Raw genomic sequence first — 26,763 nt, forward strand, 5'->3', positions numbered from 1 at the left:
TGAGAAAACATCACCAGGGGTGAAAGTAACTTAAAGGACTGACCGGTACTCCGGAGTCCTTAGGATGGGGTGGGGCCTCTACCAGAAGAGGTAGAGCCTTTAAATCCCTGGGCACTTTAAATCAGGATTTAAAGGGGCTGGGGCTGTGGTAGCAGCAGCTGGGAGCCCTGGGCCCTTTAAATCACCCCCGGAGCTACCAGCTGCAGAGGCGGCTGGGAGCACCGAGGTGATTTAAAGGGCCTGGGGCTCTGGCTACTGCTACCACCCCGGGCCCTTTAAATCCTCCCTGGAGCTCTGCTGCTGGAGCCCTGGGGAGGCGGTGGCGGGGCTCTGGCGGCAAGTTAAAGGGCCCGGGGACGTAATGGTGGCTGAGCCCCTGGCCCTTTAAATCACCACCTGAGCCCCACCACTGCTACCCCAGGGCTCCGTCAGGCTCCGGGGATGATTTAAAGGGCCTGGGGTGGTAGCGGCTACCGAAGCCCCGGACCCTTTAAATCGTCCCTGGAGCCCTGGGGAGGCGGTGGCAGGGCTCCGGGCGGCTATTTTAAGGGCTGGGGTGGTAGTGATTGCCTCAGCCCTCGACCCTTTAAATAGCCACCGGAGCCCTGCCGCCGCTACCCCAGGGCTCCGGCAGGCTCTGGGGATGATTTAAAGGGCCCAGGACAGTAGTGGCTACCAGATCCCCAGACCCGTTAAATTGCCCCTGGAGCCCCACCGCCGCTACCCCAGGGCTCCGGGGACGATCTAAAGGGACAGCGCAGTAGCTGCGGCAGGAGCCCCGGGCCCTTTACATCGCCACCCGAGCCCTGCTGCCGCTTCCCCAGGGCTTCAGCAGCAGGGCTCTGGCAGCAATTTAAAGGGCCCGGGGCTCCAGCCACTGCTGGGAGCCCCAGGCCCTTTAAATTGCCGCCAGGGGAAGCCAGTCCACCCTGGTACGGCACACTGGCGCTTGCCAGGATGTACCGGCTTATTTTCACCTCTGAACATCACCCCCAGGTGACGGTGAGGACCTCGTAACCTGTACTTCTGAGTATGTGTATAATGTGAGATGGAGAAATCAGTCAACACAATTTACACAATAAGGAGTACATGAAAATTCCACAGATTAAAAGGCAACTTCATTCTGTAGAAACAAAGGAAAAATAAAAAAATACAACCAAATCTCTGGAGACCTTGGGACTTTCCAGGCCCTTACTATATATGTATCTTATTCCAAGATCTCAGATGGTTGTATTCACAATCCGTAGAATACTTCAGGCACAGCATTGTAACTGGTGCCACTAGGGATCATTAGAAGTAAGCCCCCTATTTTCACATGCTCATAATTATCTGAACCTTTCACTTTGGGGGATGAAATGATCAGTGCTTGGTCTTAAGGGATTTTTTTTCTTGGCAAATGTTACCAGTATTCCCTCAAATAATGTAGAGCTATGGGAGAAAGGAAAAACACACTTTTCCCCATTGCTTAAAAATTTAACTCCACTTCCTTTTGAACAGGCCAGCAGCCAAAATGGCTAAATTTTGAAACTTGCCAGGGATGTAGCTCTTAGAAGGGTCTAGTGCCTTTGTCTGGTTTGAAAGATGTAGATTTGAAAACTACACAGTAGAAAATATCCAGAAGATTTGTGATGCACTCTTCAGGCTAGACAGTGTGTGAATACCTGGGCAGCCATTTAAGTGCACAGATAGTTCTATAAAAACCGGTTAGTTCAAGGAGCTTACAAGTTCCATTTGTGAATTTGCTAATTTAGGTTAAGTTGAACCATTGGTACTTTAGTTAAAGGACTGCAAACATACTGGCTGATTTACAGTGCAGTTGTAGACCTATGCAGACCTACCTAGCTTTCTGGCAGGGGGGACTGATCTGAGGTTGAGAAGCACGAAGGCAGTATTTTTAGTAGTGGGGAGGCTGGTAGAAATATCTTAAGTGTGTGGGTTAGATGGAAGGAGCTGAAGGTGACCTGTGAATAGAGAGAACCTGGAGTAAACATGAGACCTGGCTCATGTTGTGGATCCCAGAGCCCCACATTTAAATATATGATACAAGGGGAGTCAAGGAAGTGGAAACTAAGGGAGAAAACAAAAGGGATTCCAAGAAGTTCCTGCTTGTTGTGAGGGAGTGGGCAGCGTGGCTTCTTTGTTGCATTGAAACTATTTACTATAAAGGGTTGATCCATATTAAATGTCCAATCTGGGCTGTTGAACCATGGAGGCGATGCCTCAATGAGGAATAGGGCACTGGCTAGTGGACAGCTGAGGACTGCAGTGATTTGTCCCTGAACTCCATTAATGAGCCTAACTCCTCTCTTGACCGACAACACTGCTTTGGAACCTTCAGTTGAGCCTGAACTGTAAGATCAAATCACTTCATCCAACTGCCAAACACTCTCCAACCTCACAGTGTCAGAAAGGCCCTAAACACGTGTAAAGCTTCCATAGCGTCATCTTGAAGGATCGGAGTCTAGGCGTGCGCCTGTAGAAAATCCAACGTGAATCAGCGAAGGAGATTTTTATTTTCATTCTTAAATGTAATCAATTGTATATGAATTTTTCTAGTCAATTAATATATTGCACTGTTAGTAGTGTGGCGTGCTGGGGGTGTTAAAACATAAAAAGTTTCAAATCAAAGTAGAAATTAGAAACTAAACATTTCCTTTTCTTCTTCCTCTCATACTATAAACAAACAGAAGGGCCCTGAGATGTTGGCACTCTATTACTCTCTTCTCAACAGAACCTTTCTAATGAAATTAGTAGCAAATGAGATTTTTCTTATCAATATTATTTTCCTGTAGAAATAATTTTGACTTCCATCTAATGATATTTAAACTCAGTTAAGTACATTAAACCTTTGTCATATGCTTTTTGTTAGAACATAAGAACGGCCGTACCAGGTCAGACCAAAGGTCCATCTAGCCCAGTATCCTGTCTACTGACAGTGGCCAATGCCAGATGCCCCAGAGGGAGTGGACCAACAGGCAATGATCAAGTGATCTCTCTCCTGCCATCCATCTCCATCCTCTGACAAACAGAGGCTAGGGACACCATTCCTTACCCATCCTGGCTAATAGCCATTAATGGACTTAACCACCATGAATTTATCCAGTTCTCTTTTAAACGCTGTTATAGTCCTAGCCTTCACAACCTCCTCAGGTAAGGAGTTCCACAAGTTGACTGTGCGCTGTGTGAAGAAGAACTTCCTTGTATTTGTTTTAAACCTGCTGCCTATTAATTTCATCTGGTGACCCCTAGTTCTTATATTATGGGAATAAGTAAATAACTTTTCCTTATCCACTTTCTCCACATCACTCATGATGTTATATACCTCTATCATATCCCCCCTTAGTCTCCTCTTTTCCAAGCTGAAGAGTCCTAGCCTCTTTAATCTCTCCTCATATGGGACCCGTTCCAAATCCCTAATCATTTTAGTTGCCCTTTTCTGAACCTTTTCTAGTGCCAGTATATCTTTTTTTAGATGAGGGGACCACATCTGTATGTAGTATTCGAGATGTGGGCGTACCATCGATTTAAATAAGGGCAATAATATATTCTCAGTCTTATTCTCTATCCCCTTTTTAATTATCCCTAACATCCTGTTTGCTTTTTTGACCGCCTCTGCACACTGCGCGGACATCTTCAGAGAACTATCCACGATGACTCCAAGATCTTTTTCCTGACTTGTTGTAGCTAAATTAGCCCCCATCATATTGTATGTATAGTTGGGGTTATTTTTTCTGATGTGCATTACTTTACATTTATCCACATTAAATTTCATTTGCCATTTTGTTGCCCAATCACTTAGTTTTGTGAGATCTTTTTGAAGTTAATCACAGTCTGCTTTGGTCTTAACTATCTTGAGCAATTTAGTATCATCTGCAAACTTTGCCACCTCACTGTTTACCCCTTTCTCCAGATCATTTATAAATAAGTTGAATAGGATTGGTCCGAGGACTGACCCTTGGGGAACACCACTAGGTACCCCTCTCCATTCTGAGAATTTACCATTAATTCCTGCCCTTTGTTCCCAGTCTTTTAACCAGTTCTACCAGTTCTCAATCCATGAAAGGGCCTTCCCTTTTATCCCATGACAACTTACTTTACTTAAGAGCCTTTGGTGAGGGACCTTGTCAAAGGCTTTCTGGAAATCTAAGTACACTATGTCCACTGGATCCCCCTTGTCCACATGTTTGTTGACTCCTTCAAAGAACTCTAATAGATTAGTAAGACATGATTTCCCTTTACAGAAACCATGTTGACTATTGCTCAACAGTTTGTTTTTCTATGTGTCTGACAATTTTATTCTTAACTATTGTTTCGACTAATTTGCCCGGTACCGACGTTAGACTTACCGGTCTGTAATTGCCGGGATCACCTCTAGAGCCCTTTTTAAATATTGGCGTTACATTAGCTAACTTCCAGTCATTGGGTACAGAAGCCGATTTAAAGGACAGGTTACAAACCTTAGTTAATAGTTCCGCAACTTCACATTTGAGTTCTTTCAAAACTCTGTGGTGAATGCCCTGTGGTCCTGGTGACTTGTTAATGTTAAGTTTATCAATTAATTCCAAAACCTCCTCTAGTGACACTTCAATCTGTTACAGTTCCTCAGATTTGTCACCTACATTATTGTTGAAAATAAATTTCTCTTTGATGATCAAAAATGATTCAATCTGTGAAACAAATCTTCATAAGAACATAAGAATGGCCCTACTGGGCCAGACCAAAGGTCCATCTAGCCCAGTATCCTGTCTTCCGACAGGTGCTCCAGTGAGAATGAACAGAACAGGTAATCATCAAGTGATCCATCCCCTGTCGCTCATTCCCAGCTTCTGACAAACAGAGGCTAGGGACACCATGCCTGCCCATCCTGGCTAATAGCCATTGATGGACCTATCCTCCATGAATTTATCTAGTTCTTTTTTGAACCCTGTTATGGTCTTGGCCTTCACAACATCCTCTGGCAAGGAGTTCCACAGGTTGACTGTGCATTGTGTGAAGAAATACTTCCTTTTATTTGTTTTAATCCTGCTGCCTATTATTTTCATTTGGTGACCCCTAATTCTTGTGTTATGAGAAGTAGTAAACAACACTTCCTTATCTACTTTCTCTACATCAGTCATGATTTTATAGACCTCAATCATATCTCCCCTTATCTGTCTCTTTTGCAAGCTGAAAAATCCCGGTCTTATTAATCTCTCCTCATACAGAAGCCGTTCCATATCCCTAACTATTTTTGTTGCCCTTTTCTGAACCTTTTCCAGTTCCAATATATCTTATTTGAGATGGGGTGACCACATCTGCACACAGTTTTCAAGATGTGGGTATACCATGGATTTATATAGAGGCAACATGATATTTTCTGTCTTATTATCTATTCCCTTTCTTAATTATTCCCAGCATTCTAGACATTGTAGATTAAATAATTGTCAACCAGCTTTGGGAGTAAAAAAACACCTTTTATTAGGACATATTTTAGCTTAATATTTCCTCTTTAAATATTTAATCAGTGCAATAAAGCCATTAGACACATGGTGACTATTTATCTCAATGAGTGCTTTTCTAATGTAATCTTATTGCATTATTACAAGAGCATTTGTGGAGTTGTTGTCTAGTGTGCCAAAGAAGACACTGGGGTCCTATTTTTCAGCTCTGCTACTGATCTATTTTGAGATTTTGGACATGGCATTTAGCAGATGTTGGCCTGTTTATCTGTAAATTGGATAGAATAACACTGTTAACAGGCCTAAAGTCTGTAAAAGTGCTTTGAAAACCTTGGATAAAAGATGCTTTGAAAGTGCAATGTATTTCAAAATATTGTATTTGTTATGGGTTTGACTAAACATTGTTATGGGTCAGGTGTGGCTGTGGCTGCTGCCTTCCATTCAGAATAAATATAAAGAAGCTATTGTACTTAGGTAGCTGAAACAAAGGCAGCAGCACCCAAAGCCAGGCACATAGAAACACTGAAGCCTTGGCTACACTCAGGACTTCCCAGCACTGCCCTGAGAGCTCTCTCACAGCGCTGTAAGTACTCCACCTCTCCGAGGGGAATAGCTTGCAGCGCTGCGAGCGAGTGTGCAGCGCTGCAGGCACTGATTACACTGGTGCTTTACAGTGCTGCCCTTGCTGCGCTCGGGGGGGGGGTGAGGGTGAGGGCGTTTTCACACCCCTGAGCGCAGCAAGTTGCAGCGCTGTACAGCTCCAGTGTAACCAAGGCCCGAGTAGAGACTGAATCATGTAACTCAAGGTTTTTAAAATGCAGGGGTTGGGGCTCTGAATAGTGGAACTGTGTGTGCATGCGTGTGTGTGTGAGAGAGAAAGAGAGAGGAGGAGGAGGAAGGCAGACTGGGTGAGACAGTGGGACTGCCTGGACAAGCACAGTGTATGATCCTGGAAGAAGCTAGAGAGAGAGGGCTTCTGGGGTAGATGCTGGCTAAAGAGGCTTGGGGTTGTAAGCAAAGACTTTATCCACTATTGTTTGTTCTTCCTGCAGTTGGCGAAGCAGGACTTTGTATATACCTTATAAATAAACAAGGCTGAATCAAATGTCTATTGCGTACAATGGGTATTCAAGACTACTGTTACAGAAGGCTAGAGAAGGGGAGTGACATGGTCTAAGCAGTGGGCAAAGAAAATGCTTTTAGCTGCTGGTTTCAAATAGACTAGAGGGCAATGCAGAGGTAGTGGAAGCACATTTTGAATAGGGAGACAAAGGTGCACAGTGAAACCTAAATTACTCCTAGGGGAATTCTGTGCCAAAAATTTAAAAAATTCTGCGCGCTATTTTAAAATTCTGCAAAATGTTGCATATTTTATTTGTCAAAATAACACAATATAATCACACCAGTTTCAATTATTTTGGTAATTTATTTCAAAATATCTGTCAACAGCATGTCTATAACAAGACAGACAATAAACAAGAGTCAGGAAATGTTTTTTGACAAATAGATTTCTTACTAGGCATATTAATACAGAACTTTGAGTAATGAGGGTTCTGTAACAGGGATTTACAGAAAATTCAAAAATAATGAGGATGGAGAAGAGCCCCTGAAGCTGTGCCAGGCAGAGATCTATGTACACACTGCTAAGAGTAGATTAAAAAGAGTGAAGATAGCAAAATGATTTGGAGGAGATCCAATGGGCAATTAGAGGCAGCGATGGCCCACAACATTTTGGCACCTGAGGCGGGGAGCGCAAATGACACCCCCATGGCCCTTCGCTTGGGCCAAAACTTTGAAAGATCTCAATTCTGCCTTCTTCCTGTTCTACTCCTCTCATGGAACTGCTCTGCTACCTACCCCCATAAAGGAGAACTAACAACTTAAAATGCATTGTTCAAAAATTTTAAGTAACACTTAACTTTCAAATGCCTGAACAGCAAATGTAATTTTTCTTGTCTGCATAATAAACACTGGCATTTTTATCTGTTTGAATAATCAAAGTGGTGCTTTCCGTGCTTTCTTGGTTGCAAAGATTTGAACTGCTTCCTGAAGGTCCACAGTCTGGGCCAGCTCATGCTCCATTGAAATGGAAGCTGCGTTCTCCATTGGCAACGGTTACAGGAAGTTTTAGAAGTATGCGCAGAGCAACAAAAGCATTTAGAAAGAGGGTGGTCATCTTATTTGTGCACATATATTCCAGAACAGCCTTTGGAGTTGATCCTGCTGAAATGTATCTTGAAAGGGCTTTCAGTTCATCACCTAAATCACTCGCATCAATATCGCGCATGTCATTATGTGTCAACATTGTCTCTAGTGCCCTGCATTGCTGGTGTAGGTTTTCTTCAGGTATAGTGAGGAGTTTTGGAATATCATACAACATCCCAAATATACTGCTGTGTTCCTTGAGCTACATGAAATGTTCGTCAATTGACTGTATTGCACAATCTAGCACCTGGTTAAATAATTCAACTTTGAATTGTTGTTTGGGGTCTCTTATGGGATTATCCTGTGTCTTGTAATCAAAAGGTCGTCTTCTTCAATGACTCTTGTATTCTTGAATGGGTGGGAAAATACCTTCAGTGTGAAGTTCCTCTGCCAACTTCTGTGCACTTTTCAGAAGGTTTTGAAATCCCTCATCTGACCAGTAAATCTGTAGGTCTGACTTTGCTTTGTCCAGTTGTTCCATTTCTCCAGATATATCAAGGTCAACACCTTGGAGTCTCTTGCTTACAACATTTATTTCAAACAGGTTTCAGAGTAACAGCCGTGTTAGTCTGTATCCGCAAAAAGAACAGGAGTACTTGTGGCACCTTAGAGACTAACAAATTTATTAGAGCATAAGCTTTTGTGGACTACAGCCCACTTCTTCGGATGCATATAGAATGGAACATATATTGAGGAGATATATATACACACATACAGAGAGCATAAACAGGTGGGAGTTGTCTTACCAACTCTGAGAGGCCAATTAATTAAGAGAAAAAAAAACTTTTGAAGTGATAATCAAGCTAGCCCAGTACAGACAGTTTGATAATAAGTGTGAGAATACTTACAAGGGGAGATAGTCAATGTTTGTAATGGCTCAGCCATTCCCAGTCCTTATTCAAACCGGAGTTGATTGTGTCTAGTTTGCATATCAATTCTAGCTCAGCAGTCTCTCTTTGGAGTCTGTTTTTGAAGTTTTTCTGTTGTAATATAGCCACCCGCAGGTCTGTCACTGAATGACCAGACAGGTTAAAGTGTTCTCCCACTGGTTTTTGAGTATTTTGATTCCTGATGTCAGATTTGTGTCCATTAATTCTTTTGCGTAGAGACTGTCCGGTTTGGCCAATGTACATGGCAGAGGGGCATTGCTGGCACATGATGGCATATATCACATTGGTAGATGTGCAGGTGAACGAGCCCCTGATGGTATGGCTGATGTGATTAGGTCCTATGATGATGTCACTTGAATAGATATGTGGACAGAGTTGGCATCAGGGTTTGTTACAAGGATAGGTTCCTGGGTTAGTGGTTTTGTTCAGTGATGTGTGGTTGCTGGTGAGTATTTGCTTTAGGTTGGGGGGTTGTCTGTAAGCGAGGACAGGTCTCTCTCTCAAGATCTGTGAGAGTAAAGGATCATCTTTCAGGATAGGTTGTAGATCTCTGATGATGCGCTGGAGAGGTTTTAGTTGGGGGCTGAAGGTGACAGCTAGTGGTGTTCTGTTATTTTCTTTGTTGGGCCTGTCTTGTAGGAGGTGACTTCTGGGTACTCGTCTGGCTCTGTCAATCTGTTTTTTCACTTCAGCAGGTGGGTATTGTAGTTTTAAGAATGCTTGATAGAGATCTTGTAGGTGCTTGTCTCTATCCGAGGGATTGGAGCAAATGCGGTTATATCTTAGAGCTTGGCTGTAGACAATGGATTGTGTGGTGTGTCCTGGATGGAAGCTGGAGGCATGTAGGTAAGTGTAGCGGTCAGTAGGTTTCCGGTATAGGGTGGTATTGATGTGACCATCGCTTATTAGCACAGTAGTGTCCAGGAAATGGACCGCTTGTGTGGATTGATCTAGGCTGAGGTTGATGGTGGGATGGAAATTATTGAAATCATGGTGAAATTCCTCAAGGGCTTCTTTTCCATGGGTCCAGATGATGAAGATGTCATCAATGTAGCGCAAGTAGATTAGGGGCGTTAGGGGACGAGAGCTAAGGAAGCGTTTTTCTAAGTCAGCCATAAAAATGTTGGCATATTGTGGGGCCATGCGGGTACCCATAGCAGTGCCGCTGACTTGAAGGTATATATTGTCCCCAAATGTGAAATAGTTGTGGGTGAGGACAAAGTCACAAAGTTCAGCCACCAGGTTAGCTGTGACATTATCAGGGATACTGTTCCTGATAGCTTGTAGTCCATCTTTGTGTGGAATATTGGTGTAGAGGGCTTCTACATCCATAGTGGCCAGGATGGTGTTTTCAAACAGTACGTCATGCCACAACATTAAGCCACACAGAAATTTGAAGTTAAGTATGTTTCTGGTGATTCCATTGCCCTCTGCCACTTTTCTCCCACGAACAGTTCCTATCATAGCATTATCCTCCATAATTGCAACTCTTGCATCATCTATTGTCCCAATTTGGTGTTTGATAGGCTTTATCGCCTCCGCTCAACTTTCCCATTGTGTGGCACTCAGTGGTTTCAGTGTCAGAGAGGATGTTCCCAGATGTTGCTTCAAAATTTGCCATCAATGAGTTGATGCAGAGAAAAATACATAGATGCTTTGAATTACATTAAAAAATTCAGCAGCCTCACTAGAAGCTGATGCTGCATCACTGACCACCAAGTTCAATGAATGAGAACTGCATGGGACAAAAAAAGCTCGAGGGTTTAACTCTCGGATCTTGCACTCCTCTGTTCTTTCCTCTTATGTTGGCACCATTATCATAGCCCTGACCTCTCGTGTCATCTATCGCAATTCCTGTATCTTCCAGATTTTTAAGAAGCACATTTGTCATACCAGCTCCTGTAGTATCATCAATGTCAATAAATTCTAGAAAATGCTCTCTGACAGTCCCCGTTGCAGGGACATTTTCACTAGGTTCTGTTGTTACAAAACACACCATTAAAGTCATTTGTTCCGTATGGCTGATGTCAGGTGTGCAGTCCAGAATAACATAGTAATATCTTGCTAACTTCAGATCTGCCACAATCTTCTGTTTGACTTTTGTTGCCAGTAACTGTATGATCTCATTTTGAATTTTTTCCAAGGTAGTGGTGTGTGTACATTTCTTGGGCGGTGACTCTTCTTAGATGCTCCTGGAGTACAGCATCGAACTCAGCCATCAGCTCCACAATTTTAAGGAAGTTTACATTTTTTGGCACATACAGCTGATCTGAAGTGCCATGCTGCGCTAGGTTTTGCGTAGCAAGCATTCTCACAATGGCAATGAGCCTTTTCAGAACATTTTGCCAATAAAGAGACTCTGATACAATCTTCTCTTGATGCTAATTTTCTATGGTGGCCTTTAACCTTAGTCTCATCTCAAACTCTTTCTACCTATGGAATGCTCTGGTGATTTGCTGCCTTCTCATGGCATGCTGGATTTCTAGCCAGATTTTTCCAGTCCTTTGTTCCTGTAGAACCCAATGTGGCTGGAACATTAGATTGGAAGAGTTTGCATAGTACATAAGCTATGGCCTCCCCACTTTGTCACCATTGTGGATTTCACGCCAGTAATGTGTTGGATGGAAACTTCTATTTTCATTGTCTTTGGGGAACATGAGTTTTTTTTCACTTGCTGTGGCCCATGCAGTACAAGGAAGTTCCTCAGGCTACTGCTCAAGTGAGTCCACAGCAGGGCCAGCTCCAGGCACCAGCTGAGCAAGCAGGTACTTGGGGCGGCAAGGGGAAGGGACGGCACGACGGGCTCTTCGGCGGAGGGCCCTGTCCCTCTTGGAGGGAAGGACCTGCCTCCGAATTGCCGCTGAAGAAGAAAGCAGCGCAGTGGAGCTGCCGCCAATCGCAATCACGGCTTTTTTGTTTGTTTTTTGCCGCTTGGGGTGGCAAAAACCCTGGAGCCAGCCCTGGTCCACAGTCCTGGATCATCTAGACTTAAGGAACTAAACTCAACAGCAGCCGTTTCTTGTGCCTCCACCACACTCTTCTCTGATCTACACTTTTCTTCAGGAATGTGCATGGTTACATCCATTTGAGATGAAGATATGGATGCTGCAGTAGCTGCCAGGTCACCTGCACTCTGACTAACTGGAAGATCAGGCATCTCCTCACCATTCTCTCATCCTCACTGGGGCTAGAAGGCTCACTGTGAACATTTGTATCTCTGTATCTCAGGAGAGCTCCTTCCTGCTTAGATAGAAAAGCTTCTTTTGCTTTCTTTCTTTTTCTGAATGCTGCCCCAGAGGGGTGTTTTCTTCTTTCACTCAGACTGCTGTTCTGCGCCAGCTATAGTGGCTCTCAACACTCAATTGAAGGGGACTAATAAGCAGGCTGGTAGCAGGGACTGAGTGAGGGAAGATATCAGCAGATATCATCTTAAGGGCCCAACTGACTCCTACCTGCCTGTTATGTCTCTTGTACCCTCCTTCCTCCAGCACAGCACTCCACCATCTCTGTGCATCTAGAGCAGAGAGAATACATATGCACCAGCAGCAGACACAATTTTTTACAGTCTGGGTCCTAGTGGCGTCCCCCCACCGTCTGGCACCTGAGGTGGCCGCCTCAGTTCGCCTCATGGTAAGGCCAGCCTTGATTAGAGCGGAAGATATCAGGCCAGCTGTTATATATGACTCATTCAAGGAGCTAAGGAGTGGAGAATAGAGTTGGTTGGCAGGCTTAACCCTGTCTATCAGGGCTGTGAATTTTTCACACCCATGAATCCTAGAAGCATAGAAGAATAGGGTTGGAAGAGACCTCAGGAGGTCATCTAGTCCAACCCCCTGCTCCAAGCAGGACCAACCCCAACTAAATCATCCCAGCCAGGGCTTTGTCAAGCCAGGCCTTAAAAATCTCTAAGGATGGAGATTCCACCACCTCTCTAGGTAACCCATTTCAATGCGACATAGCTAGGTTGACTTAGTGTTTAGGGGTAGAGGAGGCCTAAACAGTTTAAAATAGTCTTCAATAATGTCTTGCCTTTTGTTACAGACTGTTCACAGAACCCTAGCAGCAATGTTGGGCTCCTTGGCAGCTTTAGCTGCATTAGCTGTGGTTGGTGAGGTAAGTTGCAACATTTCAAGTATTCAGTTTATTTCTGGGCATTGTATCATAAATCCACACATTCTTATTCCTGTGAAAATGGTCCCATGGTGCAGCAGTCTCTATGAGACTTAAAATGCTGCAAGAACAGTATTTGTGTACTCTGTGAATTCCTGTTCTTGGGACCATGAAAGAGAGATGCAGTCTTGGCTCCAGATGGGAAAAAAGAGAGCAAGGCCAACTTAATGGTATGATATTCTGATTCTGCAGGAACTTGAATAAAACCATTTTCAGCTTAATTCAGATTTACTCTAATTTAATCTACTTTACTGTGTGATGTAATGGGCCTAGGTGAGGCCTAGTCTAACCTTCAATTTTCTTAGGTTCTGCAAACTCTTAACTTTTTGTAGCTTATGTAAGGTCTATATTAATAGTGATGGAGCTAGCACTTTTGCTAATGGATAATCTTTTACTCCATCAGGCTATGCAAATCCCATAGTTCCCCAATTTTTACCAGTAATAATCCCTTATATCTTCAAAAGTACTGAGAGAATGAAGGTCTGACTGGAAGTATGAGTCATGTAAGAGACCATATAGGCCATTAGGTTACTGAATGCATCCAGAATATACAGAAGATTAGAGGAGTTTGGCCATTTGTATCCCCGCAGAGAAGGGGGGTCCTGTAATTGCATCTGTGGAGTCATCTCCTCCTGATCCCTTGTTTTTCATATTCTTGGAAGGATCTGTTCCTGTGGTTCAGTCAAGGCCGGCTCTAGGCACCAGCAAAACAAGCTGGTGCTTGGGGCGGCACATTTTTAGGTGCCAGAATGCCGCCCCTAAAAATGTGCCCCGGCTGCCCTAGCTCACCTCCGCTGCTGCTGCCACGGCACGCGAAACAGCTGATTCGCGTGCTGCTACTTGCCCTCCCTCCCAGGCTCTCAAACCTGGGAGGGAGGGGGAGATCCCGAGCGGCCGCGGTGTGGGTGCGGGCGCCGCTTCTCCCCCTCCCTCCCTCCTAGGCTTGAGAGCCTGGGGGAAGGAGGCAGGGCTGGGGATTTGGGGAAGGGGCGGAGTTGAGGCGGGTCAAGGGGTGGGGTAATTAAAGAATGGGGGTGGGGGCAAAATTGTTTTTGCTTTGGGCGGCAAAAATCCTAGAGCCGGCCCTGGGTTCAGTGACGTATATTGCCAGTAAGAGTTAGTGCTTCCCAGATAAAGAAAGGTCAACCTGCCTATCCCTCAACTCTGATTGATTGGACCATATTATTGGGCTATGAAGCTTGTAACATCTGATTTTCTTGGAAGCTCTCCAGTGCTGTGATGTTGAATGGAGCAAACTAGAATCACAACCTTAAAGGTCTAGGTGCCCTAAATAAGGTGTGAGCCTTTCTGGGCCATCACAACACCAAGAAGGGCTGCCGCTTCTCCTCCTTCCAGGAAGGAGGAGACCACGACATCATCATCTGACCAGCCAACTGCCCAAGGAAGCCCACCAGCCAATGAAAGATACTGAGACCAGAGATGACATCACCTGGTCCCTGTTCTGCAATCTTGATGCTGATGCTCCAAAGATCAGCAAGCTAAAGAATCATTTTTTTTCTCTAAGGCTATGTCTACACTAGCAGTTTGTCAGTAAAACTTTTGTTGGACAGGGGTGTGGAAAAAACACACCTCTGACTAACATAAGTTTCACCGACAAAAGCGCCGGTGTGGATAACGCTATGTCAGCTAGAGAAGGTCTTCCACAACATAGCTACAACTGCTCATTGGCATGGAACGGCTACATGGGAGACCTTACAGTTGTGCAACTGCAGCGGTACAGCTGTGCCTCTCTAAGGTCTGCAGTGTAGACATGGCCTAAGTAACCTTTTTCAATTTTGTTCCCCCTTTTAATCTGCCTGGCAAGGATGCTTGGCACCTTTATTGATTTTTCTCCAAACATTTCAAAAGTATGAACAAGAGAGTGTGTATGTGTATGTCAAAGAAATAGCGCGTGCTTATTCTAAATCTGCAGTAAATCCTAACTTAATTGCTTCATGTCTCATTGGATTATAAAAGAGTATCTGCTCCCAAAAGGGAAATTATGGGTTGTTGTTCACTTTGTATCAGAGAGAGGGAGATTAGGTAAGGAAAGAGTTAACTGTAGAAAGACAAGGTAGAAGTCATTCAGTAAGGGGCAACTTTAAGGAAGTCTGGTAACTGGTTCAGGAGCTTAAAAGCAGACTATGACACCTTACGTTTGTACAAAAATAGATCACATATTATATTAACTCCATGATTTAAGTCTTAACTGTTTTCATCCTATGATCTGGTCAGTTGTTGATTCCATTCCATTATTGTCAATTTGTTGATTTATTAGTTCAATTCCAATTGAAATTTTGATTTGACAATTGTGCTGTTCAATCCTTAAATAGTCTAGTAAAGATTTATAGTTTTAGTTAGACGTTTACTTAATTTCAAGTTTGCTTTTATTAATTTGTAATAAATCCCTTACAATCATAAAGCTGTTTTTTTTTCAAAATAGCAAGAAGAGATCACAATACACTCACCTGGGAAAAAAATTAATGTCGTAAAGTATACCAGAGCTCCTTGGCTCTGTCTGAAAACTGATATCTTTATCCCTCACATTTTTGTCATGTTCAGCCATATTAGGTTTCCCATGGAGCCTAAACAAACATATCTACTGGTTATACTGCCTTGGGGCCACCATAGATGATAACACTCCCTCAGTGGTATTTACTCCTTTCAAATATTTTTATCTTTCCCCATGCTCCTTAATTGACAATTAGCAAAATTATATGTACTTACTAGTTCTTTCAATCTTTGCACATATCCTTGTGACTACTCTTCTCTGAATTCCCTTCAATTTGTCCACAGGTGAAGGTGAATTGTCCTATTCTGTTAGCAGAAAGTAAAGTGAAGTGCAGTCTATAAACCAGTTTTCATTTATTTCTGTACAAGAGAAACAAACAAATTAAAAACCAAATGTAGGTGCTAGATAATGAACCGTTCAGGCTGTCAGCATTTTTCAGAGATAATAGAAAAGAGCCCTCTTTGGGTACATTGCAGAAACACTAATTAATTTCTATCACAGCTTATTTAAATAGTTCACCAATTAAGTGGAATTTGAAGTTCCATAGCTAATCACTAGTTAGGTGATCCACAGGATTAACTGATAATTGTATTGTTTGATTTGCAGAGACCAAGCATGATCAAAGTGGTGGAGTGGATTGATTATGAAACCCTGGCGCTGTTGTTTGGAATGGTAAATAAAATGTAACTTTTGCTCTAAAAGTGCTGGAATAATTGTAGTCAATGTCTAGCTGTTTCTTTTTATTTGTAAACATCCTTTTAACTGAGAGCTGCTATGTTGAAAATTTGGCTTCTTTAGAGTGTTTAAAAACTGGAGGCACTCAAAAACTTGGAGAAAATGAGGCACTTTGGAAAAATGTTGGTTTTGGTTTCTTCCCCTCATAAAACAGGGGTGATAACTAAAACTGTATAAATAACTGATTTTTTGGTTTGCTGAGTCAAGGTGGAATAACATTTCTTTTATTGGACCAACTTCTGTTGGTGCGAGAGAGAAACTTTTGAGCTTGCACAGAACTCTTCTTCAGGTCAGAAGACAGTCAGAGCTCTTTTTCATGGCATTTTTTTTGTTTGCTGGCAGCTCTGAAAAATTGGGGGGAAAAAAAAAGACTTGATCCAAAATGAATAGGAAAATTGCACAAAAATATTGGTGAATTTGTCCCCAAAATTAGCATTTTAAAGGACAAGCTGGAGGAGGAGTTCTCCTAATACACTTTAGCCCAGAGTTTAGGGTGCTCACCTTGGATGTTAGAGAGACAGGTTCAATTCCCCTCTCTGCCTGATGTGAATAGGGTTTTGAAATTGGATGTTCGAAATTGGGTGTTCCACATTTCAGAAGAACACCCTAGCCACTGTGTTATGGGATGTTCAGATGTGGGGCTCTCTCAATCTCTTATTTCAGCTGTTCTACTTTGTATAAATAATTAAATATACATAGGACTTAAACTTGAGTCTCCCTCATTATAGGTAAGTGTTCTAACCACCAGTCTATAGAATCATTCTCACTCACTTTCCCTGGCCCAGTGACTATTCTCTGTATTATTAATGACAATGAATAGTCATTGGGCCAGGGAAAGAGAGTGAGAATGACCCTATAGCTTGGGAGGATTTGAACCTTGGTCTCAGAGCCATAACCATTGGGTTAAAAGTTAGAAGGAGAGCAGCAGGAGCCACCACTTCTGCCCCTGAAAAACATTTGTGAATTTGTGAGAAAGTCACAAATAATTTTGGGTCAACCAAAACTGCTTTTTGGGGCAAATAAACTATTAATTTTTTTTTTGCTGATCTCTAGTGATAACACATCTCCCGTTGAAAGGATCTTTGAGATCTATAAATGAAAAAGCCTGCATACATGCCAAGTGTTACCACTAAGACAAGATGGGTAATACCTTTAATTGGACCAACTTCTGTTGGTGAAAGAGACTAGTTTTGGAGAGCGTTATCACTCTCATTCCACTTGTTAATTTTATTTACACTAAGCCTTCCTCAAACATACTTGACTAGAGAAAGTGATTTCCTTTGTCCTAATCAGTGTTCTGATGTGGGCCTGAATGAGCAATTGGAAAAAAGCATATACCTGGCTAGACTATAATAATATCAATTATTTGCCCACCTCTACTCCTATTAATCTGTGTTGCCCTTTTGTGACTGAAATATGCTATGGTATCATAAATAGACAAAATCCATTGCCATCTATGAATTGTAATGACTTCCTGCATCCAAAAAGACTGGGGGACCAGGAAATCTCCCTGAAATATGGAAAAATGTAAATAATCTTAGGGAGTTGATGTCTTCTGGACTCTACAGAGCACTGCTGAAGAAAACCATTGTAAACTAATGGCCACTTTTGATTAGCGAGAAGGGCAGAGATATTTGTAACGTGTGGTGCTTACCAAGTAATTAGGAATGAAATTCACACCTATAGAGAGGCCTGCACAAAGTCTATGCACCCCTTGCATCTTAAATAAGACCATGGCCCTACTGCACCGATGTAAATTTTACCATAAATGCCAGTAATAGAAATCTGACTTCTGACGCGTGGCATCCTAATTTACGTCTGATGTCCTCTCCAAAATCAGGACCAAAATTGTGGCAGAGATGCAGGACTCCTTGTTAAAGCAACAAACCAAACCATTCACTTTTTTATGTGAATAATTCCATCCTTCTTTCTTTTTTTTTCTGTAGATGCTTTTAGTGGCCATATTTTCAGAAACTGGATTTTTTGATTACTGTGCAGTAAAGGTAGGTTTATTGTGACATCTTGCATTTAAATTCTTTATAGTACTGTATTTATATTACTGCAGCACTCTTACATATTTCTTGAACTAATACAACTGCTGTTTAGTCAAACCTATTAGACTAAATCATACATTTAAAAACATTTATGTAAGGACAATTTACATTTGTCATACTACAAAGTAATTGTTAATTTATAATTCTTTTAAGGAGCTAAGTGTTGAGGACGCATTTCAAGAAATGATATTTTTATAAGTTAAGGCCACAGACCCTGATTCAGTAGGGTACTTAACCACATGCATAATTTTAAGCATGTGAGTAGTCCCATTAGGGTGACCAGATGTCCCGATTTTATAGGGACAATCACTATATTTGGGGCTTTGTCTTTCATAGGCACCTGTTACCCACCATCTCTTGTCCCAATTTTTCACACTTGCTATCAGGTCACCCTAAGTCCCATTGACTTCCTATCCACTGTGTGCAACAAAGCTGTGCTCCATGCATACTCGTCTGTGTCCAGTCCAGAGGAGAGGAGAAAGGAGGTGTGGGTCAGACCACTGGGTTTATGTTTATATATCATTAACGGCCATAGACCTTTGTGTAGGGGTTGAATCAAAGACTCAGCTGTTATTCTATCTGAACAAAATGGTAGCGTGGGGTGGCTTAGGCTGCACAGCCCATGGGTTGGGAGAATAAATTCAATACTCAGTCGTCCCATTCATAGTTTCCTGTGTAAAGCTTGTTTACTTAGATTGTATTCAAGGCAGTAGATTTCCATATGACTATAAAAGGAGGAATGCAGGATTTGAAGTTAAAGCAAGAGAAAACAGGAAACCTGGATTCTCTTCTTGGTTCTGCCACAGATTCCCTGTGTTACCTTTAGCAAATCACTTACTCTTTCTGTACCTATTTCCTTATCTGTAAAACAGAGATATTTTCCTGCTTCCCTAGAGTAGTTCGTAGCTAAATTAATTAATGTTTGAAAAGCATACTGAGATCTTTGGTTGGCAGGCCCTAAAGAAGTGACTAGTATAACATTGTTGCACCATCTTTTATAAAGTTGTTCATTGTTCATTTCTGAAAATGAAGCTGATATGTTTCCTGCCTTTATGCCATTGCTATTTGTTTGGTTTTATTAGGCTTACCAACTGTCTAGAGGCAGAGTGTGGGCCATGATTATCATTCTGTGTCTTATTGCTGCAATTCTTTCTGCATTTTTGGACAACGTTACCACAATGCTTCTCTTTACTCCAGTAACCATAAGGTATTTTATGTTATGCCTTTGGCGTTAGTTGTTTATAGCTAACCATTGCTAGTTGGTGTGTGTCAAAAATCATATTTGAGATGTTTGTTCAGCAGTTTGAATGGACCTTACAACCCCAAATGCTCTGACTGTTAAAGTTGTAGCTCTAGATAGTAATTAAAGAGTTCAGCTTCCTTATTTTCATGTATCAGTTGTGAGCACAAATCCAAGTACTTATAGATTTAACTGTCTCTGCAATTAAGTGGGTACAGATGCAAATACTCTGAGTTGTGCCCACATTTGAATTGTAATTGCAAATTGCGGAACCCATTTCGTTCTGGGCGCAAATTGCTCTTGCAAATAGGGGTGCTGGAATTTTTGAAAAAAAAACAGCCCAAAACCCCTATTCCTTCATGTATAGACTAATGTTTATGTACAATTTTGCCTCCTAATGGATGATTTAAAGAAATTATAATCCCTGCTAACTGGCAGTAGTAGTAGTAACTGGCAATTATTCTGTACTGAAGAACTCTTTTTGGAATAGAAGACTCTGAATTCTATCCTTATTGATCTCCATGAAGTGGATACAATCCCAGATTAATTTCATATTTCTAGATTAATCATAGTTTTTTTTATTAAAACAGTGATGTTATTTACAGCAGCTTTCTGGAAACTGCAAGTGATTTGTAATTACATTTAGTTCATGTGATTATAAATCACGCTTTGGCCTGAATTTAACCTACATTCAACCTGGTAAATCCAGTTAATCCTGTTTAGTTAAAAAAAAAAAAAACCTGGGGTGGGGAAGATGGTTTTAAATATGGCATCGGGTGATGTAGCACTTGCAGTCCTTATCATATTTACATGTATAGAATTGTATGAATATGTGGCCCATTAAAATGTAGTTTACAGCAGGAAAGGTCTATTTTGCAAGTGGAATTTATTATAGGCTGGGAAACAGCTGGTGAATGAAAGTTCAATTTGTTTGCTGTATGATTATATTTTAAACAGATCACATCACTTTTACTCAAACAATATTTTTATCACTAACAGTAGGTAAAAATGAGATGGTTAAACAAGTGTCTCCAATTATGTTGCAGAATATTTGGAATTAAATAAAATGTAATTGGTAATGGATTGAAATCCTAAAAGTCTACATTCTGAAACACTGTTTACAGGCAATATTACTGTAGCATTTATTCTGTTTTATACTAACAATTCTGTAACACTGGAAGTAGGGTAACGACAGCATACAAAAAATATTTTATTTGAATTGCTATCAGGTGTACTTCTAAACTAGCAAAATCACAATAATTTCTACTCTAATGGTTATTCTAAAAATAAAAGGTTATTATGTATGTGTATATTTCTGAAAATGTCATGCTAGAGGTCATTCTTTTTATCCTGTTGTTGTTCTCCTTAGTCCTTACCTATAATTTCCCAGTGCTATTTTGCACTGTTATTACCATGGAGATGAAGCTAACAGAAAAGTCTGCTGATTCCATGACAATGAGGATTCAGACTTTTTATCAGTGAGGCATAAAATATGATGTTCTGTTCTTGTCATATTTTGTGGTAAATTGTTTTTAGAAATAATTCAATAAACCTTCTTTAGCTATAACTTACTTTAAAACATATTTTGAATGTCAAGATACTTTATGATTTGCAATGTTCTACGAAATTGCCTGTTTATATGGGAAATTGAAAATCTTGGATAAGTGAACTATAACGGTTTAATCCTACAGTTCAGGTAAACACATTTTAACTATCCTTCACAGCTTCCTTTTATAGCCTACAGTAAGCATTTTTTTTGCAAAGTTTATCTATGCCCCATCAAGAAAAAATAGTAAAGGATCATTAAAGTTGTACAGTTATGCACTCAGAAGTCAAGGAATGACTTGTGCAACTGCATTTCAATGCAGTCTTTAATTACATAATCTCATGCTATTGCTCAAATAATACAATGTAACTTTACCGTACATTTTTTTTCTGGAGTCTTAGATTAAGTGTAAATGGGTAATATAGAACATAAGAACGGCCGTACCAGGTCAGACCAAAGGTCCATCTAGCCCAGTATCCTGTCTACCGACAGTGGCCAATGCCAGGTGCCCCAAAGAGAGTGGACCTAACAGGCAATGATCAAGTGATCTCTCTCCTGCCATCCAGCTCCATTCTCTGACAAACAGAGGCTAGGGACACCATTCCTTACCCAGCCTGGCTAATAGCCATTAATGGACTTAACCTCCATGAATTTATCCATGGTTTATCTTTTAAACGCTGTTATAGTCCTAGCCTTCACAACCTCCTCGGGTAAGGAGTTCCCAAGTTGAAATATTTTTATGCTTTTAAATGGACACTATTTTCATTGTGATAACATCTGTTTTAACTTAGGTTTTTATATGAGAAGTTCTTTTCGCTCTCTGAAATATACATTTTAATAACATAGGGTTAGATTGAGTCATAAACCCAGTTCTGTCTAAGGGCAGTGTGTAGCTGCACTGCCACCCAATCTCAGGAGAAGCCCTGGGAAGGAATTTTGACTGAAGCTCAATTTCTCCTCTGCTCCAATTTTGCTTACAGGGGGAGGAATTTATTGTAGCCATTTATAGAATACAGCTTATTTCCCCACTTCACGCAGGCTCATCTCCACTGGTCAGCATGGGGTTTTTTTGGTGAGGGGGTCGGGGGGAAGGGAGAGAAGGAGCCAAGGCTCCACCCACTTAATTGCCTCCTTGACCTAATGGGTTTAGGAGTGGGTATTGGTTACTCAGACCCTGTGGCAGAGGCAGAGTGCTGCAGAGAGGGTTCAGGGAGGCTTTCTCCCCATTGTTCTCCTTCCTGGCTGCATTAAGCTGGGTCATGTGGTGTTAGTTGGCAGCCATGTGCTGTATATTTTCTTTGCAACCAGCACCACAGCCACATTTGGGTGCAAAGCAGATGATAAGGAAGTATTGCATATCTTTCCTTTACCTGTAGTTAGTCTTTGTCGTTTTAGTCTGTAAACCCTTTGGGACAGGGACTGTAACATTCTGTGTGTCTGTACAGGACCTAGAGAGGAAGGATGATCCAGTGGTTAGGACTAGGGTGAGTCTGGAGACCTTCGTAAATTCTCTACTCTGCGAGAACTTTCCTCTCTTGCCTTACGGAAATCACTTAGTCTCGCTGTGCCTCAGTTCCCCATCTGTAAAATGGGGATAATAGCACTTCCCTTTGTCACAGGGGTGTCAAGGATAAATTCTTTAAAGATTATGAAGTACACAGATACTAGAGTAATGCAGCCCATAGAAGTACCTTAGATAGATAAAATGAGGCTGCAGTCCATATTGTTGGAGTTTGTGGGCTCTATTGTAATCTAAATAATAAATAACAAATTGGTAAAATGAAATGCTCCCAGAGACGGGGGGAATTGTAATTTGTTCACCTGTGTAGGTTTCTTACCTGTGCCCCATATTAGAGGGCTTTCCCTTCACCCCCCTTCCCTGGCTCTTGTCATGCAGATGGAAAGCAGAAGACCGGAAGTCTGAAGTGCAGGCAATGCGATATTTATTGGGCTTTAGTTCCAAGCAAGCATATTCCGAAGCCCTTCACACCAGTTGGGCTTATCTCTATACACGATAGAGTTTTCCCCTTCCCCTCCCACAACTACAGTTCTATACGCCAATAGAATCCTCTAGCTCCGCACACCGATGGAGCTCCCTCTTTCCAGTGTTCTGTTTCCAGCTTTAATGCCACAGAGCATTTACCCTATGTCCCCCTTCCCAGCTCTGACACTGCAGAACCTTGCCTATGTCGCTGTTCCTCATTCCCCTATTCCTGGTCTCCCATTCCCATTCCCACTCCCACTCCTTCCTCTTAGCAGGCCCAAATATACCTGCAATGCACGCCCCTAGTCACACCCCTTATAACTGATGGTTCTGGAGGGTCGTGAGTCGGGGTCTTCATCTCACCCCTTTTGTACCCCATGGGAGGAGTAAGGAATGAGGTTGTGCTCCGGTCAGGGGCAGGCATTTCTCTGGTCTTTTAGTGTTTTACCTCCCCCCACAAACTCCCCTTGCCCCCCCCAACTGGTTGTCTGACCTTGCTTTCAGATAAGGAGTTGAGGCAGTCTTTAAGTGTGCGCTCATATATTACACTCCCACCATACCCTGTAACACTTTTAGCTTCATCCCTTATCTCTTCCCATTGTACTAAAAGCCCCATCTGGTGGTAGGAAATGCAACACACAGCATCGTTGTCCTTCATATTAGTATAAGATACGAGTAACAAAAAGTCAAACCCAAAATTCTGTCTTAGGCTGACAAACAAGCCTATATGCTAACACCCCAAAGAAGTGTTCTGAAAACATTATTGAATATCTTAAAATAAGTTTAAAGAATAGAAATAGGGAGACCCTTCAGGACATACAAAATTCTGGGAAGGACATTCATTTTCCGTATATTAGTTTTACCCCATAAACTAAGGGTTAACAAACTCCACCTCTGCAAAATGTTAGCCATTTGGGCAATAATTGGTTCTCTGTTTATCTTAGGGATAGAATCATAGAATTGTAGGACTGGAAGGGACCTTGAAAGGTCGTCTAGTCCAGTCCCCTGCACTCCTGGCAGGTCTAAGTATTGTCTAAACCATCCCGGACAGGTGTTTATCTACCCTGCTCTTAACAGTCTCCAATGATTGAGGTTGCATAACCTCCCTAGGCAATTTATTCCAGTGCTTAAAATGATTAGGGGTCTGGAGCACAAGACTTATGAGGAGAGGCTGAGGGAACTGGGATTGTTTAGTCTCCAGAAGAGAAGAATGAGGGGGGATTTGATAGCTGCTTTCAACTACCTGAGGGAGGGTTCCAAAGAGGATGGAGCTCGGCTGTTCTCAGTGGTGGCAGATGACAGAATAAGGAGCAATGGTCTCAAGTTGCAGTGGGGGGAGATCTAGGTTGGATATTAGGAAACACTATTTCACTAGGAGGGTGGTGAAGCACTGCAATGCATTACCAAGGGAGGTGGTGGAGTCTCCTTCCTTGGAGGCTTTTAAGGCCCGGCTTGACAAAACCCTGGCTGGGATGATTTAGTTGGGAATTGGTCCTGCTTTGAGCAGGGGATTGGACTAGATGACCTCATGAGGCCCCTTCCAACCCTGATATTCTATGATTCTATGATTCATGGGGGGTGCCCTGGGGCCGCTGCAGTTCGCATCGGGAAGCAGCGCCCGCACCTTATGGCTGGGCAGGCTTCGAGTGCGGGACACTTGGGCTCGGGGCCGCGCCGTGGGGCGCATGGAGCCGCCTGCAGGTGCCGCAGGGCTGCTGCCTCCCAGCGCCACAGCCGGGGCTGGGCGAAGCAGTCCGAGCCACCCAGGGACTGCGGCAGGGCAGTCAGGAGCAGCAGCGGGGCCATAGTGGGGACCGGTGCCTGGGGTGCTGCCATTTGGGGCCCATGTCCCGCTTTCCAGGGCGCCGCTCCCTCTGGGGCTGTCCTGCCCTGGCTCCTCAGCCCCCTGCCGGGGCAGTCCCCCAGCTCTGCCGTCCTGGGTCCCGGTTGGTCCTGGAGGCAGGAGCCCTGGCTGGAGGGACCCTGGGTTGAGGCGCGGCCCGGGAGCCCCGCTGCTTACCCCGACTCTGCCAGCGCCGGACTGGCTGGAGGCGAGGGGGGAAGCGGGTGGAGTCAGCACTGGTGGGGGGNTTTTTTTGCTTGGGGCGGCAAAAAACCTAGAGCCGGCCCTGCTCATACCTCTCTGAAATGGAAATGGGGTGGAAATAATACCATTGGTAACCGTTGGGTAAGAGTATAAAACCTTAATCCAAGCAATACATTCTTTATCAAACCCATATTTTGCTAACATAAGCAAAAGATAATCGCAGGCTATGCGGTCCAAAGCCTTTTTGGCATTTGAAGAAATGGCAGCTAAGGGTTCCTCAGAATCTCTCAAAGTGGCAATAATATCAATCAGTTGGTGCAAATTATCTGAGCTATGTCTATTATGAGGGAAACCCACCTGATTTATGTGTGAGGGAACTTTGTCCAATAGCTTAGCAAGAGCTTTAGCTACGATCTGAGTGTCACAATTGATTAAAGAAACTGGCCTGTAATTACTACATAGTTCAAGGTCTTTCCCAGGTTTAGGAATAACTGAAATTGCAGCTTCTCTTAGAGTAGGCAGGAGAGTTTGCTCTTTCCTGGCCTCATTGAACATATTCAAAAATATAGGTATTAAAGTTTCAGAGAACTTTTTGTGAATTTCAGTCGAGATCTGATCAGCACCAGGAGTCTTTCCAACCTTCATTTCTTTTATAGCCTGAGTCAGTTCCATGATTTCTAGGGGAGCATCTAATAGTTCCTTCTGCGAGTCAGAGAGTGGTGGCAGAGACAGTCCAATAAAACAGTTATCTAGGGCATCTTTACTGATTTGCTCTGCAGCTAAAAATAGTTTTGAATAAAACTGTTTACATTGTTTATTAATATCGGAATGTACTGTTTATAATTTGTTACTACTATTGTGAACAGCAGCAATCTTATTTCTGTTAGTCTTTTGCTTAAGTCTGCATGCAGCAGCTTGCCATCTCTCTCAACAGATTCCCAGTAGCTTTGCTTCAGACAGACGAAGGCAAACTCATCCTGTTGGGACAGAAGCTTGTTGATTTCATATCTTAGATTGATGAAGATTCTGAGTTTCTCTGGGGAGGAGGCAGGAAGCATAGCTTATAGCCAAGGCCTTAATTTCCTTCACCAGAGTATAAACTGTGTTCTCTCCATTTTGTTTTAAAGATGGCATGAGAGATGATACAGCCTCTAATGAAGGCTTTAAAGCACAGGCGATGTGTGTGTGGAGGGGCACACAGGGTCACATGCCCCCCAGATTTCTGCCGGCTGAGCACGGCTGAAGGGACATGCCTGGGAAAGGCACCAGCAGCGAGTGATCCCGCTGAGCAGAGGTGGTGCCCAGAGCAGGGAAGTGAGACTGGGTGGGCAGTGCAGATCTCCACCTGAGAGGGTGCGGGGAAGCCTGCTGAGTCTCATTCCTTCCCTGCTGGCAGCTACAGTAAGCTGCTTGAATATGTGTCTGGACTAGCCTGCTTGGGGTGTGCAAAAGAGCTCAGGGAATCAGTTGGGGGCAATGGAGAGAGAGGCAGTGGGAGCTGAAATGGGCGTGGGAGGCTGGGGGAGGCAGCAGGGGCCAGGAGTGATGGGGGTGGGTGGGGAGGCAGTGGGGGGCCAGGGGTGATTGGGGGGGGCAGGGAAGGCAGCAGGGACCAGTGGAGATTGGGGGTTCAGGGGAGGCATCGGGGTGCAGGGGTGATGGGTTGGGGGGCTGGGGGAGGCAACAGGGGCCAGGGCTCCAAAATACAAGTTCACCCAGGGCACCATTTCCCCCAAGGGCGAACCTGGCAGGGCTGGACTTAAGGGTGGGTGACTGCTCAGAGTGCCGTGGTTGTGGGGGCACCGTGGTCAAGAGGGTGTTGCTGAAGGGTATCTTGGCAGTCACCCGGAAGTTGACTGTGGCTGTGATGGCGAGGGGGGGTCCCCGCAATTGTGTCCCCTCCAACTATTAGCAATTACCATTTGCCTAAAGGCTTCCCAAG

The 26,763-nt window shown here is 43.1% G+C and overlaps 1 protein-coding gene across 1 annotated transcript in view; it reads left to right on the forward strand.

The window, feature by feature from the left end:
* OCA2 (OCA2 melanosomal transmembrane protein) overlaps positions 1 to 26,763 on the forward strand; it is a 297,190-nt gene that overhangs the window by 98,954 nt on the left and 171,473 nt on the right. The window contains exons 9-12 of the mRNA XM_034759185.1: positions 12,575 to 12,646; positions 15,822 to 15,887; positions 17,897 to 17,953; positions 19,087 to 19,211. Of these exons, the coding sequence (XP_034615076.1) occupies positions 12,575 to 12,646; positions 15,822 to 15,887; positions 17,897 to 17,953; positions 19,087 to 19,211 (320 nt within the window). The remainder of the gene's footprint in view (positions 1 to 12,574; positions 12,647 to 15,821; positions 15,888 to 17,896; positions 17,954 to 19,086; positions 19,212 to 26,763) is intronic.

This window comes from Trachemys scripta, chromosome 1, assembly GCF_013100865.1.
Source record: "Trachemys scripta elegans isolate TJP31775 chromosome 1, CAS_Tse_1.0, whole genome shotgun sequence".
Lineage (NCBI taxonomy): Eukaryota > Metazoa > Chordata > Testudines > Emydidae > Trachemys > Trachemys scripta.